The following is an 18,079-nucleotide window of genomic DNA, read 5'->3' on the forward strand; positions in this document are numbered from 1 at the left end:
AGTGAGAATACACAGCCTCTGATAGCTTTTAACTATCAGGGAAACCACAAAGAAGCATGACGCTTCCTCAAATAGGATAAGTCTATAGAACATTTGCCTATGAATGGGTGTGCCAACTGGTGGTGGCTCTGTCTGTTTGAACGTTGATGTTGGAAGACAAAACCTATGATATCATAAGGAAAGGGCCTTGTAGACATACATTCAAAGTCTGTAAATAGTATTGCAGTTGCACTACTCTGGTCATCTCCATGTTAAAGGACCAACATGTGAAGTTTATAGGAGCATATCACATTTGATGTCAAATGAAAGCTAAGTCTATATTTTTGGGACATGAAGGCATAGATTTTTCAATCATTTTCCATTCTAAAAATGTGGCATAAGTAAGGTTTTGATTTGTGGATAAACAGATGGAAAAGGGGTCTTAGAAATCATCTACCAGAAAAGTCTTAAAAGGTATCGGAAATACATCAAAAACACAATAATGTTGATGTAAAGACCCCTGCTAAGTAATATCAATACTTATATTTAGTTTTGGAGAAATGATTTGCCTTCTGTAAGTTTAAGAAATATTGCCTAGTGTCTTGTCATTATGTTACCAAAAACCCACATATCTATAAGATATTTTCTAATTTCTCTCCCTTATGAGGGAGGATAATGACATTTCACAGAAATAACAAGTAAAGGTAGACCTAGCAATTGGTTATAGTGTTTCTACTGATAAAAATGTTGTTTAAGAATTATTAAGTGATTAAAATGCATCACTCTGTTACCAAATTGGTAACAGAGTGATTGAAAAATCTGCAACATAATGACTGCAATTGAATTCGCCACAATGGAAAATCATAGTAGTCACAAACCACAGTTGCAGTACAGCACAGTAAAGTACAGTAGAGCACAGTAGAGTAGAGTACATTATAATGTACTGTGCTCTACTGAACTATACTTTACTCTATTTGTATTTTCTTTACTGTACTGTACTGTACTATACTGAATTCTACTCTACTGTGCTGTACGATGTCCAAACTTGTGAAACATAGACGTCTATGATTGGTACAGAGTTGGTCCGGTCTGGACCAATAATAGCCAGTGTGTAGAATAATAGCAAAACATGCAAAGGAGGATATTACATTTTTCTACCTTTGTGTACCTATTCAGGATGTATCACCATGAATATAAATGACATTCATAATTGCATTTCTGTATAGTCCAGATCAAGCACCCATGATGTGATTAGTGTTAGTGTTACCATCATTCTATTACCGGATGTTGATCCATTACTGGGTGTTGATCCAACCAAATATACTGAACAAAAATATAAACGTAACAGGTAAAGTGTTGGTCCCATGTTTCTTGAGCTGAAATAAAAGATCCCAGAAATGTTCCATACAAAAATGGTATTTCTCTCAAATTTTGTGCACAAATGTGTTTACATCCCTGTTAGTGAGCATTTCTCCTTTACCAAGATAATTCATCCACCTGACAGATGTGTCATATCAAGAAGCTGATTAAACAGCATGATCATTACACAGGTGCACCTTGTGCTGGGAACAATAAATGTACAGTTTTGTCACACAACACAATGCCACAGATGTCTCATGTTTTGAGGGAGCGTGCAAAAGGATGCATGCTGACTGCAGGAATGTCCACCAGAGCTGTTGCTAGAGAATTGCATGTTAATTTCTCTACCATAAGCCACCTCTAACGTTGTTTTAGAGAATTTGGTAGTACGTCCAATCGGCCTCACAACCGCAGACCACATGCCAGTCCAGGACATCCACATCTGGCTTCTTCACCTGCGGGATTGTCTGAGAGCAGCCACCCAGACAGCTGAGGAAATTGTGGGTTTGTATAACCAAAGAATTTCTGCACAAACTGTCAGAAACCGTCTCAGGGAAGTTCATCTGCTTGTGTGTTGTCCTCACCAGGCTGTTGCCATGATCGTATCCGACTTCAGTGGGCAAATGTTCACCTTCGATGACCACTGGCACACTGAAGAAGTGTGCTCTTCACAGATGAATCCCGGTTTCAACTGTACCGGGCAGATGGCAGACAACGTGTATGGCGTCATGTGGGCAAGCGGTTTGCTGAACAGAGTGCCCCATGGTGGCGGTGGGGTTATTGTATGGGCAGGCATACGCTACGGGCAACAAACATAATTGAATTTTATCGACGGCAATTTTAATGCAAAGAGATACCATGACGAGATCTTGAGGCCCATTGTCGTGCCATTCATCCGCCGCCATCACCTCATGTTTCAGCATGATAATGCATCGCCCCATGTCGCAAGGATCTGACCACAATTCTTGGAAGCTGAAAATGTCCCAGCTCCTCCATGGCCTGCATACTCACCAGACATGTCACCCATTGAGCATATTTGACATGCTCTGGATCGATGTGTACGACAGCATGTTCAAGTTCCCGCCAATATCGAGCAACTTCACACAGCCATTGAATTGGAGTGGGACAACATTCCACAGGCCACAATCAACAGCCTGATTAAGTCTGTGCGAAGGAAATGTGTCGCGCTGCATGAGGCAAATGGTGGTCACACCAGATACTGACTGGTTTTCTGATCCACGCCACTACCTTTTTTTTTTAAGGTATCTGTGATGACAGATACATATCTGTATTCCCAGTCATTTTAAATCCATAGATTAGAGCAGTGTTTCCCAACCCTGGTCCTCCATTACCCCCAACAGCACACAGTTTCGTTGTAGCCCTTGACAAACACACCTTATTCAACTCACTGAGGGCTTGATGATTAGTTGACAAGTTGAATCAGGTGTGCTTGTCCATGGTTACAATACAAATGTGTATTGTTGAGGGCCAGGGTTGGGAAACACTGGATTAGAGTCTAATGAATTTATTTCAATTGACTGATTTTCTTTTATGAACTGTAATTCAGTAAAATCTTTGAAATTGTTGCATGTTGCGTTTTTATTTTTGTTCAGTTTAAATTTTTTCAAACTCAAGGTGCCATATCATAGCTAACACCCTATTCTTTCTGCAGACATCTTTGAATTATTTTTGAGTTTTTGGAAAACGTGGTCAAATAAAAAACTGATGGAGATTTTACTGTCATTCTGTTACCAAACTTTGCATCTGCACTGTTCATCTAGTAAATGTGTTTTAGTAACATTTTCAATGGCAATTGTTAAAAGTAGACTTCTGTGTATAGGGGTACGTTAAAGGCTCAGTGTAGTCAAAAACTAGATTTTCTGTGTTTTGATATATATTTCCACACTAAGAGGTTGGACTAATACTGTGAAATTATGAAAATTATAATAATACTCTTTCAGTGTAAGAGCTGTTTGAAAAGGCTGTCTGTACTTTCAGCCTGTTTTGGTGGGATGGAGTTTTGGCCTGCCTGGTGACATCACTAGGCTGTAAATTTGTTAATATTAGACCAATAAGAAAGAGAGTTCCAAACCTCTGCCAATAACAGCTAGTTTTCAGTTTTCCCCTCCCAACTCAGACAACTCCCAGACAATCCTAGCAAAATTCTTGCTTGAGAAATTGCTCTTGCTAAGAAGCTGATTTTTGTTTTCTTTTTGACCATTTTGATTGAAAACAAATCACAATAGCTAGGTTTCCATCCAATGTGCGACAGATTTTCATGCGAATGATCAAAAATCTGCATAAAACAATATGCCCATTTTCCACCAGAGATGTTTCCACCAAACAGACTTTTTGCGGATAAAAGGCTGTGCACGATGTAGTGCACATAAAAATGACTTTTGCCATAAAATTCCCATGCACTGAATGAAAAATACAAGTTAAATGGGTTTCCATCGCATTTTCAACTCTACTGATGGTTTTGTCACAAAAACTATTGTGTTACATAGCAAATGTGACCACTCTGGTCTTGGCACATGTGGTTTAACCAACAGCTCGCAGATACAGTGCGGGCAGGCTACCTACATTATGAGATTATTATGGATAAGAGCGTTATTATTTGTATTTGTCAAATGGCAGCCGAGCATCGATCATCATGTCACATAAATAAGACCCTCAATATTTATTGGAAAGGAGCATCAAGCTCATCACCGTGCACTTTCACCACCCTGTGATGTTTATCAGCATTTATTTCATCTGTAGCTTAATTAACAGCATGCTTCCCAGAGTCATAGTGGGAGGACAACCCAACATATCATCACTTGACTCCAAGTTTACTTCGATATGATGGTTATTATATCAATATTTGCCCATAAATTTCCACCACCATTTTTTAGATAATTAATTTTACCTACACAAAAAGATCTCACCATGTCAAATGAACAAATTGTTTGTCGGCATTTATAAAATTGTAACGGCATTTTATGTTTCCATCAGCCCGGTGGTGACTTTTTTTCATGCGTTAGGTAATTTATCCGAATGAAATGTTTGGATAGAAACGTGGTTAGTAAGGTCCTTAATTGTTATGCAGAAATGATTTGATATTGAGGTAGAAACGGCTGCATTGGGCCTTTAAACTTTGCAAAGTGAAAGAGAGAGTCTCAGCGTCACTCTGTTACAATGGAATCGCCCTTCTCTCAAATAACTTGGTTATGATGCAATGAATTATCATTGCAATTTTCCAGATCCAGCACAACTCTCTAGCGGCATATTACTGTAATAACGTATCAGACAAACCATCACACAGACATATCAGCTGCTTCTCTCTAGTGTTAGACCTGACTAACAAGTCCTGCAGCTTCCAGAACAGTGCATAAACAAATGTGACCTTTCTCTCCCCAGAGGTGGGGGCGGATGAGCCAAGTTAATCTGGGAGAACGGGAATCCCAGAGGAACGCATTCTTCCAGCTATTAAAGTTAGATTTACTTAATTCTGAGAATGAACAAAGAAAAACAAGATACCGTTGTCTTGTAACGAATCTAAACATCTACGACAGGCAAATCAAACGTGGAGGCAGCGAGGTAGCACAATGGAGGATGAAAGGTTAGAAGGGTTGCAATTAAATCGTCATAGAGCAAGGTTAGCATGAACTACCATATTTACACTAAAACGAGCATATCTAACCACACAATCATAATCTGATTCTAAAGGGGAAACAAATACAATTATTTATCCTATCCATTTCAACATGCCTATGGAAATAATACTCTGTGAAAATGTCATACAGCAGAGCCAGAATCATCCAAATCAGACATGCCATCAGTCAGAGCTCTGTTGGGGTTGACGGAGGTCACATTCTAACTGGAGTCTCCCTCTCTGAGACTAATGGTCTTTGCCAGGGCTCACTCCAGGACCCCCTGCTCCATTCTAACCCCACCCAGCCCAGCACCCCCCATCCTGCCCTGCCTCTCTAACCATCAGCCAACCCGTGCCCCCCACAGGAGCAGACAAGCACCACTCACTCTGTTCCTGGGTATGGGAGGGGGTGTTTGTGTAGGAAACCATGGCTTTGGAAGGATGTGTACACCTTAAATGGGTAAAATAACTTGCTTATGTTTCTGTCTCTGCCCATTTAGAAGTGTGTGTGAGTGTTATTTTTTAACTACAATGATTTGGGAATCACTCGAGTATTTAATCATAAAAGAGCCTATCGTCATTAAAGATATTAAAAAGTATTCAGTCCTAACTTACTTTATCTGAGCCTGTTATTAAAACCGTCGGTAGATCTCGAGAATGGAAACTCCCACAATGCTCTAGATCACACCCAATATCTGTTGGTTGTAATGTGTTGCTCCTCCCACGATCTTCTGGTTCAGAGGCTTTACTACCACTGTCTCCTGGGTTTGATGGCTGACTTCTCCCACAGTCTCCAGGCGGCAATGCTTGGCCACTCCCACAGTCGCGGGCCTCTGACTGACAGTAGTCACGGCAACTAGGATCCTCCGATCTGAGACTGATCAAACACATCAACACACTGTTCTTTATCCATAATCAACAGTTAAATCTCTCCAAAATCATGTCAAACACAATTATAACCCGTATATCAGCTTGAATATTTGTGATAACTTCCACTGCTTCTTGCTCTGTGAAATACCACCACCTCCTCATTCTAAACCCGGAGGGTGGGCCTTTCCTAACACACTTTATGCAATCTTCTGACAGTTCCCGCTTCCTCCTACGAACATACTGAGTGCCCTTGTATATTATTGGGGCGCTGGTGTGTGACCATGTAAACACTGGCATCCCTGCACAGTCTCACCTTAGCCTAGCTCTTCAGTGTGGGGGGATGTTAATCTAAACACATGCAATATCCTCTTCTTGTAAAAGAGAGAGAATATAAACACTAACCCTGCTACATTCTCCTCAGTGTGAGCGGCAGCATGACTGACACAGGCAGACTGAGGGGGTGTTTCCGGTGGGACGGTAAGAGGAGGTGCACACTCGTACTGGAGGAAGACTTGTGATGGGGACACTGGGGGCGTTTGTGTCTCTGACACTGGGATGAAACCTACAAGAGGGAGGAACCAACACGGTCAGACAGGGAGGTCCCAGTCACACTAACAACATGTTGTAGGCAGAGTAGCAGACGTTTGAAAACAAAACACATTAAAGAAGCAGATGGACAGGAGATAGGAGCAGAAATGACAGGCAAATGAATGGTAGCACTGTATGACCTGCCAAAAGGAAGTGGAAGAAATGTGAGGTGCACATGAGCATTTCGCTGCACCTATTATACCTGCTGTAAACTGTGTATGTGACAAATACATTGGATTTTGATTTGAAGATGACAATGGATCTATTACCTAAAAATGCAGGTGCAGGACCATCACTGCTGGTACTGTTGTGCTTTTGGTCTTGGACAAAGTCAGGACATTGGACTTGGCTTGGTTTGTTGTCATCAGTGCAGGGTGGCTCTGAATCGTCACAGCTCTGACAGAGAGAAAACAACCCTCCATTATCCATTCATGAAGTATGTTGTGTCATCCACACTCATCATCTCCTAGTCCCTACCTATGTTTAGTGTTTCATGGGGCTGTTAGCCGTATCAGATCTAGCCTATTTTGACAGAAAAAAAAGAAAAAGAAGAGAGAGAGAATGCGTCAATGGATTTTTCTGACATGCCGGCAATGAGGGATTCAGTGATATGTGTTCAGTATTCACTAAGCAGAAGGAAAAAACAATAAGCTGTAGAACAGAACACATTCACCCTCTTATCTTTGATCACAAGTAATCCAGAGTGCACATTTCAATGAGGAATGGCTTCCTGAGTCCTGAGTCCAGACACAGTACAGGATTGCTGGTAAATGTCATGACAAACATGGCTAACGTGGCTAGAGGATGCTGGGAACGTGAGGCTAATAGACCCATCCCTCACAAGGGAGGAAGTAGACCGTTTAGTGTTCTCCTAGGAACAAGAGGGATATTTAGACCAGGCCTCAGCAACATGAAAGTACTTATGTTCCTATTGTCTAATTGTTTTTATAGATGTAAAAAGCACATTGTCCACACCCAGGAACAGCAAATGTGAGCTAGAACAAAACCTTGAAAAACAATTTATTTTCAGTTTGATTGACTTAAAATATAACTGGAGTTGCTTGACCCCTTTGTAAGGACATGGCCTTTTATTTTCCATAATCACATTGAGCCAATGAGCCAGGAGAACCGTGTGCCATTCTCTGATAAGAAAAACAAGACCCAACACTGACCAAATTAAATCACTGTCCTGTTATGGCCTTCACAAAACACAATGTCCAGATAGGCCAACTTTCTACAGCTGGAGCTGTGATGAACCACTCATAGACAACACAAAATGCACTCGGGTCTCATGTCTAACATACTACAATAAACAGACAAATGATTTGTCATAAAAGTTAATAACAAGCTGTTATAAATCTCTAGTGTATTGTCAAACATCAGAGAACGCTGCTACTTCCATTAGTGTGAGGGTTTAGTGAGGTCAGGTTCAGTACCGGAGGTCTCCTCCTCATCAAGCCTGCGTATTTACTCCTACACACTTCTATATCTGTACATGATGAAGGAGATGACGTAGAGAGAACACTTTCAAACATAGCTAAGATACTGATAAAACCATGATCTAAAGAACAGTCACACAGTGACAAATAAAGGCAGTCCAGAAAGACTGCTGCACTGTGACTGTGCAACATTGCAAGGGTTTTGACACACTGTAAATGTTTCAAGTAAATATTAATAAGTAACTGGTTCCACAGCTTTTTTTTTTTGATTTACTCAACTTTTCGGTCAAAGCGTTACCTGTACTTAAAAACATGTGTTGGCCCAAACTTAGCTCCAACATTAGGAAACAATGTTTGCTTAAATTGTCTCATATGTTCAACTATAAATTGTTATTTGGGTGGTGTAGCAGGAAGATCAGAATGCCTTGAACCACGAGCTTGTGAGTTCAAATTCCAGGTGAGGACATGTTTGTCAGGCGTGTGCGTACTTGTGGTGAAGTCAGGTGCAGGAGAGCAGAGAATTGTGAACGGGCGCACACTTTATTTCGGCAGGGGAGAGATACAGACGGATGCAGCTGCGTCAAAAAAACTCCAGCCAACAAGGCAAAGTGTAAAGCGCGCAAAACAGTCACAAAACATCAAATGTATAACAACACAAACAGGCTTTGTGAAATAACACAGGAAAAACGCACGCAAGCCTAGTGCGTACAAAAAAACGTAACACACAAACAATTTCACACAAAGACATGAGGGGGAACAGAGGAATAAATACATGTAGTGTGATTGGGGAATGAAAACCAGGTGTGCAGGGAACAAGACAAAACAAATGGATAAATAAAAAATGGAGCGGCAATGGCTAGAAAACCGGTGGCGTCGACCGCCGAACGCCGCCCGAACAAGGAGAGGAGCCGACTTCGGCGGAAGTCGTCACAGTACCCCCCCTTGACATGCGGCTTCAGCGGCGCACCAACACCGGCCTCGGGGACGACCCGGAGGTCGAGGCGCAGGGCGATCCGGCCGGTGAAACACCCGTAGAAGTTCAGGGTCCAACACATCCGCCACCGGAACCCAGCACCTCTCCTCCGGACCGTACCCCTCCCACTCCACGAGGTACTGAAGGCCCCCCACCCGACGCCTCGAATCCAGGATGGAACGGACAGAGTACGCCGGGTCCCCCTCGATGTCCAGAGGGGGCGGAGGAACCTCCTGCACCTCAGACTCCTGGAGCGGACCAACCACCATGGGTGGCTTCCCATGTCTCCTCCGCGCGCCTGAACCAATCGTCCACCGCAGGAGCCTCGGTCTGACTCTGATGCCACGGTGCCAGAACCGGCTGGTACCCCAATACACACTGAAAGGGGCAGAGCTTAGTGGAGGAGTGGTGGAGCGAGTTCTGCTCCATCTCTGCCCAGGGCACGAATGCCGCCCACTTCCCCGGCCGGTCCTGGCAATAGGACCGCAGAAACCTGCCCACATCCTGGTTTACTCTCTCCACCTGCCCATTACTCTCGGGGTGAAAGGTGAGGCTGATCAAGACCCCCAGACGTTCCATGAACGCCCTCTAGACTCTCGAAGTGAACTGGGGACCTCGATCAGACACTATATCCTCCGGAACCCCGTAGTGCCGGAAGACATGTGTAAACAGGGCCTCCGCGGTTTGTAGGGCCGTAGGGAGACCGGGCAGAGGGAGGAGACGACAGGAAAACGATCCACAACGACCAGGATCGTGGTGTTTCCCTGTGAAGGAGGAAGATCTGTCAGGAAATCCCCCGACAGGTGTGACCAAGGCCGTTGTGGAACGGGTAAGGGATGTAGCTTACCTCTGGGCAGGTGTCTAGGAGCCTTACACTGGGCGCACACCAAGCAGGAGGAAACATAAACCCTCAGGAGAGGAGCCGACTTCAGTGGAAGTCGTGACAATGTTGAACAACAATTACCGTATAAATGAACATACGCAATGCAATCATGTGTGTCAACGTGTGTCAAATATGTAAGTTGAAAACATTGTACTGTATGTTAACAGCACTCTGTGTGTAACTAGTTCTATAGCCTTTTTTAAGGTAAGATGCCCAAATAATACTTTTTTTGTTGAATGAGCATATGGGAAAGTTGAGCACACATCATTTTAAGTTGATCAAGTTGATCAAAGTTTTCTCAAGTTAGAGCTAAGTTTGGACCAACTACTTTTTGTTGTTGTTTAGGTAACATCTGGAACGAAAAGTTGAGTAAACAAACAATATTGTGGACCCAGTTACTAAATAACAATTTATTGAAACAACTAGATTTGTGGGTGTTGTTGTTGTTGTTTTTACAGTGCAAAACTGCAATTTAGAAGCAATGTCCTGGGCTGAGGTAGTTTCTGGGAGTCCACAGTGAGAGTCAATTTCAAAGCAAACAGAGTCGAGGGGGCCAAGCTGAGCTGCAGGAGTCTAAACAGAGACACAATGAGATGAATATTGCAGTGTAATTGAATCACTCTGATTATTTCCTGCCGGGCCCGGGAGTACATCCACGCCTGCAAGGCTCTGTCCACTGGACACACAGGGCCTCTCAGCCTCTCTCTCCCCTGACCAGAGCTATTTTTGGGAACCTCCAGCCTGTCCCCTTTAGCAGGCAGGTCCCTGAGGGCCACAGAGTTACCTCACGGCAAGGCAAAGGGCTGGCCTCGCTGCTCCCTCATGATAAAGTGAGCTGAGCAGAGCGTTCGCCCCGACCCCCTTCTCCCCTGTTACGTAAGCCCTCTCTCTGCCTGTTGCAAGATTTGTTTAAAATTTGGTTATGTAAAGCACAGGGAGTACAGGACCGGCAGAGGAAGTGGTGGTTACACAGCCACCATCCCAGATAACAGGATATGGAGGGAGTGTGAGAAAGATGAGAGATGGATGGGAAGAGATAGAGGGGGAGGCAAGTGAGCTTGTTCAAAATACCAATGCCATTTAGACTATCATGGCTATATACAGTATAGCAAAGAAACAAATAAATCATTAGCATCTGCTGGTCATGCATAGAATCCCAGTATGTGCAACTTTCAACCAAGTCTTGTAATTATTGTTCTCCCTTAGCAAACTATTGCTATCTTCCCAACAAGTGACAGCCTATAGACCCTCAGCAGAGATATGCATATTCCAACAAAGTCATAATAACCCCAAAGTGATCATGAACAGTGCAAATGTTTACATGGCTGTCAACTCGATGTACATAGCCAAAGATACTAATGATAACGTGCATATCATGCAGCTGCAGACTCTCTAATCTCTAAACAAATAAAACGTGCGCACAATACATCATGTCTACCTGTCCACAGAGCAGAGAATAGATCAATAGCTGTACCTGTAACCTCCTGTGAGTGATACCACCTTCACTGCTTAGCTCCGCATAAACTCCACATAAAACACCCGACAGAACCTTCCCTCAGTCAAACTGTAATTCCCAGATTTTTTCACAGAAAATCTAGCTATCCCTGGCTGTCTCTTTTCCTTTCCCCGTCTTTTTTTCCCAGCACCAGCCTCTCTTTCACTCCTGGGAGCTTTGACCATTTAAGGAGAAGGCTCTGTGTGCCTCTCTGGGCTGCTGCTGCTGTGTGTGTACAGCTCTTCTCTAAGGCTGCCGCTCAACTCCACTCAGCCCTGACTGATCACATCTCCTGAATTACACTCCAACTCTGAGCTGAACTCTGAGCTCGTACTCTGCCTGTGAGCGCCACGTTGCTATTTTTTCTCTCTGTGATCATTCTGTGGGGGCAGAGGTCTGACCAGGGAAGGGTAGAGTTTGGACGTGTGTGTGTTTGATCAAAACACCTTATAACTCAAACTATCATTCCTCCATCCCCCACCAGATTGGAGTCTAGGACACGGTTTAGGGTGTAAACAGTCTTCCAAGCAGTCACATAACCTCAGTAAATGAAGGGTGGGTGGGTGGCTCCTACTGAGCCCCTAAAATAAACACACAGACATACACGCACGTACATACTCATGCACATGTACACATCTGCATCCTCTGTTCTCTACATACAGAGGCACACAGACTAAAAAATCTCTCATGATAAGCTTCTCAAATGTTATGGATTATCTGAGGTCACAAGCTTTTTAAAGGTCATTAATAGACTGTAAGACCATAAGAGACAGTATGAGAAACAAGCGATGCTACACATCACATAAAGTAAGTGGAAGGTGGAACCAGTAACAGCAGACACATTATGGAACCTGTTTACATTTGAAATCAGATCACAACAAAGAGAAAAGGCCTTCTGTTAGTGCGTGATTATTAAATGATCCAATAACGACACAGCTAGCCTGTATCTCACTGTTCTGGGAGCAGCAGTACAGTTTGCTCTAATATGGGCTGACATGCCTCTGCTACAGTGTGAGGATAATTGTTTATCTCAGGTTTGGGTGTTTGAAGCCCAGAAAGGATTAGAGAGAAAAGGAGAAAGGGCTGTAGAAAACATTTTAGATATTCCTCTCGTATTTTACTCAATTAGATCAAAAAGCAAAGTTCCATTCAGAGGCATAGGCTGTCAGCACATGCGGGATCATGCTACTGAACAGATACAGAGAACAAAGAGCCTAGTCATCCAGGTTATAAGACAAACATAATAATGATTCAGGCAGTGAACTGTCATTACACCAGGAAAAACATGAAATCGATCAGAATTGTAGGCAAAGTGGGAAGACGTGTAGTAAAATATGAACTTGCAAATAATATTTCTTCTTTGTTATGTTAGCCTATACAACACCAAGAGTACCAACAACAAAAAATATATATATATCTCTTACCTTGCTGCCACTGTTGCTGCCTCCTCCAGTTCGTGAATAAATGGCACCTGTTTGAACCAAACCAGAGAAAGTGAGAAGGGCTCAATTTGCATCTTACTGGTACTGTACTGTATGTCATGTAAATGAATGCCATTAAAATGCACTGAATTGGGGAGTATTCCTCTGAGGATGACGCACCGATTGAGCTGTCTGTCTAATTGGTGGACCGGACAGTATTTCAGGAAGTCCTCTACCTCACCCCCTACCTCCATTTCTAGGGGCAACAATAACCTGGCAACCAGTTTCATGGGAAGCTTGATCCTCTGGTTGAAAGCACTTGGCCCACGGCAGGCCTATTGTGTCATATCCTTTTGAACCTCTCCTGAAAGACAGTGTCGTTCCGTCATTGCGAACAAACAGAAATCTAAATGACACCAATGCTACATGCTACTTGAAGCATCCTTATCACTGGAAACGTCCTCATGGCTTTCAGATCTAATTACAGAGGGAAATACAATGATCACAAGGATCTAGAATTCATTCATGCTGGGGTCAGTGGCAGGTTGAGAAAAGAAACCACATCACAGCTATCCAACTCCAACAGTGGACAGACAGGAAAACATCCGTTTGCACTTCACGTTGGCAAACCATCTCGGAAGCACTTCATTCTTGTCTAGTATTTATTTTACAACGTCGCCACCAAGAGTTCTCAGGCTCAGAAAAGCATAAATGGTCATAAGAGCCCTTTTGCTTCTGACTATAGTAGAAATGTCACATTTGCTCCTGCCACTGCTGATTTCAGTAAAACAATTTCAATATCTTGTTACATGTGCATGTGAATTGAGCCAATCTCTTGATAGTGACATACACCTGTTCCACAAGTCTTTGCTCGAGTCCTTTAGGTATTTCTCAAGTAAAAACCCATAAACACCTGTACAAGTGATACTGTACATAATGATAGGGCCTACAGTACACTATGTACAATATTGCTTTAGTTTACCGTACTACTAAATACAAATGTTTTGGCACAAAATGTTCAGTATGAGCAAAACATACTTGAATTCTAGTTAATATGTTCTAATAAACACAAGCCCATATTAAACTGCCCTGGTTGGTATGAAACCGATGTGCAGGGGATATAAAATAGCTTTTAGGGTTTTACGGGTAAATCGGAGTAGAGTGACTTAGTAAAATGTAGATAACAAGGTAAACAGACGAAGGCTACTATCCTACAAGCTTATTTCAGGAGATGTTATAGTCAGTGTGTTGGAATACTAGCCTTTTACTAACACCTTAACAGGCCTACATTTGCAAAGTATATTCCAAATATCTTCATTTCCATGCGGGGAGGGCTGGGGGTTCATCCTGTCTTACTGGATGGATTGCATTTGATTTTGAATATCAAGCTAGAGCCGATGCTGGCATCCAGAGCTCCTTTTAGTTCCTTCTGAAGTGAAAGCCGCCAGGAGTCACATCAATTGTGTTAGATGACACACAGCCCACATTCAGAGATATTACATTAGCCTGGTGCTGGCTTTCAGTAGTCCACATATCACATATCCCACCTGCATTGCCTGCAGTACCTACATGCAGTATGTGCCATATTCTATGGTTGTGTGAGAATGCCTGCCAGGTGAGAATGCGTAAGGTAAGTGTCATAATGTTATTTGAGCATCAGAGGATGCTTCTAGCATACTGCTGTTCTCATGGCAGATGCTTCATTTGTTAAGCAAATAGAAGACTTCTCATCACCACAAATAGCCTGGCAGAACAGGGGCAAGGGTCAGGTGATAAACTACACTATACTGTAGAACTAATGTAGTGATCTGATCGCCAACACACTACAAACACTGACCAGTAGGCCTGTTCATACCAAACAACTTCCACTGATCTCCAGCATTCTCAAGATTTTCTAAACTCATCAACTTGACCGAACAATAAACAATAAGGCTGTGACTTTGCATAGATGGACTCTCCTCATGGAGGTCACATGAGCATTGCTCCCTTTCATGTGAACCAAACAGAGCTGGTCTTCCCTCTAGCTGTGAGAGCAAACCACACCAAATGTTCACTGTTTACATCCTGGTGTTTCTACTGAGGGGCTTCCTCTATTCCTCCCCAGATAATAGGGCTTGGGCTCCTGAGACACAGAAAACAAGGGCAAGGCCCATGATGGTCACAGTAAACCCTTCATGATGAGTGACACTCACCAAGGGGCCTTCAGCCTCTGCGCCAGCTGCTTTGTGTACGTTACAGTCTGCTGGGTCTATTTCAGTAGCATCCCCAGCGATTACTAATAAAAAGGAAAGTGGCTAACTAATTTGTTTCCCTCTGTGTTTCTGCTCCTACAGTAGAGTAGGCTAATTAATACTGCTACAGTCAGTGACATACAAATGCTGTGTTTGCCCTGTATTTCAGTAGTAGTAGTCTCATCATACCGCTTATAAGGGGCCATCGAGACTTGCTGTAGCTTTCGGTCACAGGCTCTGGAGGAGAGGGGTTCCTGGGTGTGTCTCCGCCTATAGCTTCAACATCAGGCTGGGCTGTCTGCCCTATCGGACCTGGCAACTTCGGAACAGAAGAGAGAGAGGAAATGCAAATGAAACAGCTGTAAATAACTTTTAAGAGTTTTACAGGAGGAAAACAAATACAGCCTAGTAGATCATTGGTAATCATTGCAAAAGCAGACGTGTGAGCATATATGTGGGGCTGCATATTCAAAATGCAGATTCATGAAAACTTTTACTGTCAGGGCTAATTTGAGCTCACTATTCTTGTAATACACAGAAAAGACTATGCAAACTGACCTGAGGTTTGGCTGTGACCCTGGCCTCCAGGGCACTGAGCTGACCCTCTGTGTCCCCTGCTCTGGTCAGAGCTTCCTCCATCTTCTGAGTGATGCTCTCCATCCTCTCCTTGACCTGGCTGACCCTTCGCTGACTCTCCCTAACCAGCTCAGCTGCCTCCAAGGCACTGCTGACCATGGCCTCCATCCTCCTGAGGGTCACCAGCAGACCCTCTGAGGTCACAAACTGGCCTGCTACCTTCTCTGATCTACCTGGGTCCTCCACAGGGTCTGTAGCCACAGCCACGTCCTTACGCTCCTTTGATGCCTCCTCTCCAGTCCAGCCAGGTCCCTCTCTCACCGTGTTGGTCTCCTTGTCGTTGTGAAGAACTCTCACCCTGTCCTGAATGTTTCTGTGCTCAGCTACGCCCTCCTGGGCAGTTCTCAGAGCCGCCTCAAGGTGGCATACCTGTTCCTTAATCTTTGTGATGGTGTGCTCTTCCTGTTGGAGCTTGGACTCTGTCTCAGTGAGGACCTGGCTGGGCTGGGTCAGGGTGTCTTCAGGCTTGGCCTTGGTCCTACTCCCCTCCACCTTAAGGGCTCTCCACCAGTTCACCACAGCTTCCCTCTTGACCTGGGGCTTCTGCTTCTGCTCCTGCTGCTCCCGTAGCCTCCGCTGTTCCGCCACCTTCTCCTCTCTCTCCTCCCACAGAGTCGTCTGCAGCTCCAGTTCCTTCAGTCTGGAAGAACAGCCTGGACTTTATAAACAACTCACTCACACATTGTTACATCTTGAAGCAACCAAGGATCCTAAAACTGCACTTATCTCTAACATCTTAGACAGAACGCCAGTAACTACTGCGGATGACATAATAGTAGTCCATATAATTGCTCTGGCAAGTAGCAACACAGGGCTTTCTTTTTTATTGTCAGAATGGGTTTCAATAAATAGCAACCATTGTTGTACTTTTATTATGTCAGTAATCACAACAGAAGAGAGAAGGGGATAAAAACTCACATACACATTAACCAGCTGCTGCTTGATGCTAGGCAGTGACTGCTGGCTGTGGGGATTTGGCCTCTCCAGGGTCTCAACAGCACAACTGCCAACAGAGTCCTGAGTGATTGAACAGACATCAGACCCTCAAAACAGCTTCCTACACTTTTACCATACAAGAGACACAGGAGAAGTCAGTGTTAGTATTTATGTGTGTGTGTGTGTGTGTGTGTGTGTGTGTGTGTGTGTGTGTGTGTGTGTGTGTGTGTGTGTGTGTGTGTGTGTGTGTGTGTGTGTGTGTGTGTGTGTGTGTGCTGTGCGTGTGTGTGTGTGTGCTCGAGTGTGTGTAAATTCTCACCCTCTCTGGGTAGTGTGCGTGGAGAAGGTGGGCCAGCTCAGCAGACTTGATCCTGTGAATTATGTTTTGGATATCGTCCCTCTGAGTGTGAGATGATCGAACCCCACATACTGGACCAGTCATCTCCTCAAGAACCCCACGTTGCTGAGGGAAATACATCATTATAATAAACCTATAGTAACGCGATAGAGCTTTTGATAACCAACTGCAGAACTAAAGCCTTTGTCACCTGCTGAATGTCCTGGATCTCAGCATGCAAAGAGCGATGATTAGGAACAACTCCACTCCTTCCCTGGAAACCTGGTGGACTGCCACAGTGCATGTCAAACCTATGAATTACAGCAGCACACCACCAGGTTAAACACACTGACCCCACTGACCCCTAGCATGTCCCATTGTGATGATGTCACTCACATACATTCTCAGTAACGAATGAGCTCCAACAAATATGTCACCTGAACAGCTGTTGGGTGAGATGTTGGTAACAAAAACAATGACGAGTAGCATATGGACATAGAAATGATCGACAGCACTTACCTCAAAAGAGCTTGCTGGGAATGCTCTGATAAATGCAGAAACTCTGACTGTAGCCCCTTCAATGACAGGAAAAAAACAATCAGAGCTACTTTCTGCTAGCACACAGGCATAACTACAGGCACTTGAGATGATGAATGTTATTATGAAGATACCTCAATGATTCTATGGTTCTCCAGATGAGAGTTCTTCAGCTTATCCATCAGTATGTCTTTCTGGAAATGAACAGGAAAAAAAAAAATCAACAAATGCAGTCATTGTAAAACAGAGAATGAACCGTCTATGTGTGAAGGTATGGTATACTAACCTTAGTGAGTTCCCTGTCTCTTATAGCCAGCATGACAAGGGTATTTTCAAGTTCCTCCTGCAAAACAAATTAGAGGATCTCTATTACTGCACTCTTAGCTCAGTGACAGACAGAGATGTTCTGGCCAACAGTTCTTACCCTCATCTCAGCATTAACCATCCTCAATTTGTTGAGACAATCTTCAGAACAAGTCCCCTCGAGTGTGAGTTGTTCATTCTGCAGATATTAAAGGGATTGTGTCACAGACATATAATGTACCGTATGTGGCATCACAAACATTGTACATACATTATAAAATAATAATAAAGATCAAAGTTACCTTGTCTTCAAGCACTTTAATGTGTGCTTTCAGACAGTCACATTCTTTGGTCTAAAATTGAAAAAAGGTGCAATGTACATGGAAATGTATACATTCCAATAAAATCATCCACACTCTGGCCTAAGCCATTTGTATGTCATTTCCTTATATGTCATT

General features: G+C 43.5%; 1 protein-coding gene across 1 annotated transcript in view; it reads right to left on the reverse strand.

The window, feature by feature from the left end:
- Positions 1 to 16,142, reverse strand: part of LOC106562099 (inositol 1,4,5-triphosphate receptor associated 1) — a 28,512-nt gene extending 12,370 nt beyond the window's left edge. Inside the window, exons 1-6 of the mRNA XM_045689122.1 lie at positions 15,431 to 16,142; positions 15,062 to 15,191; positions 12,645 to 12,691; positions 6,700 to 6,826; positions 6,245 to 6,404; positions 5,588 to 5,849 (exon numbers count right to left, since the gene is read on the reverse strand). Of these exons, the coding sequence (XP_045545078.1) occupies positions 5,588 to 5,849; positions 6,245 to 6,404; positions 6,700 to 6,826; positions 12,645 to 12,691; positions 15,062 to 15,191; positions 15,431 to 15,616 (912 nt within the window). The 5' untranslated portion in view covers positions 15,617 to 16,142. The remainder of the gene's footprint in view (positions 1 to 5,587; positions 5,850 to 6,244; positions 6,405 to 6,699; positions 6,827 to 12,644; positions 12,692 to 15,061; positions 15,192 to 15,430) is intronic.
- Between the last annotated feature and the right edge of the window lie 1,937 nt (positions 16,143 to 18,079).

This window comes from Salmo salar, chromosome ssa11 (assembly GCF_905237065.1).
Source record: "Salmo salar chromosome ssa11, Ssal_v3.1, whole genome shotgun sequence".
Lineage (NCBI taxonomy): Eukaryota > Metazoa > Chordata > Actinopteri > Salmoniformes > Salmonidae > Salmo > Salmo salar.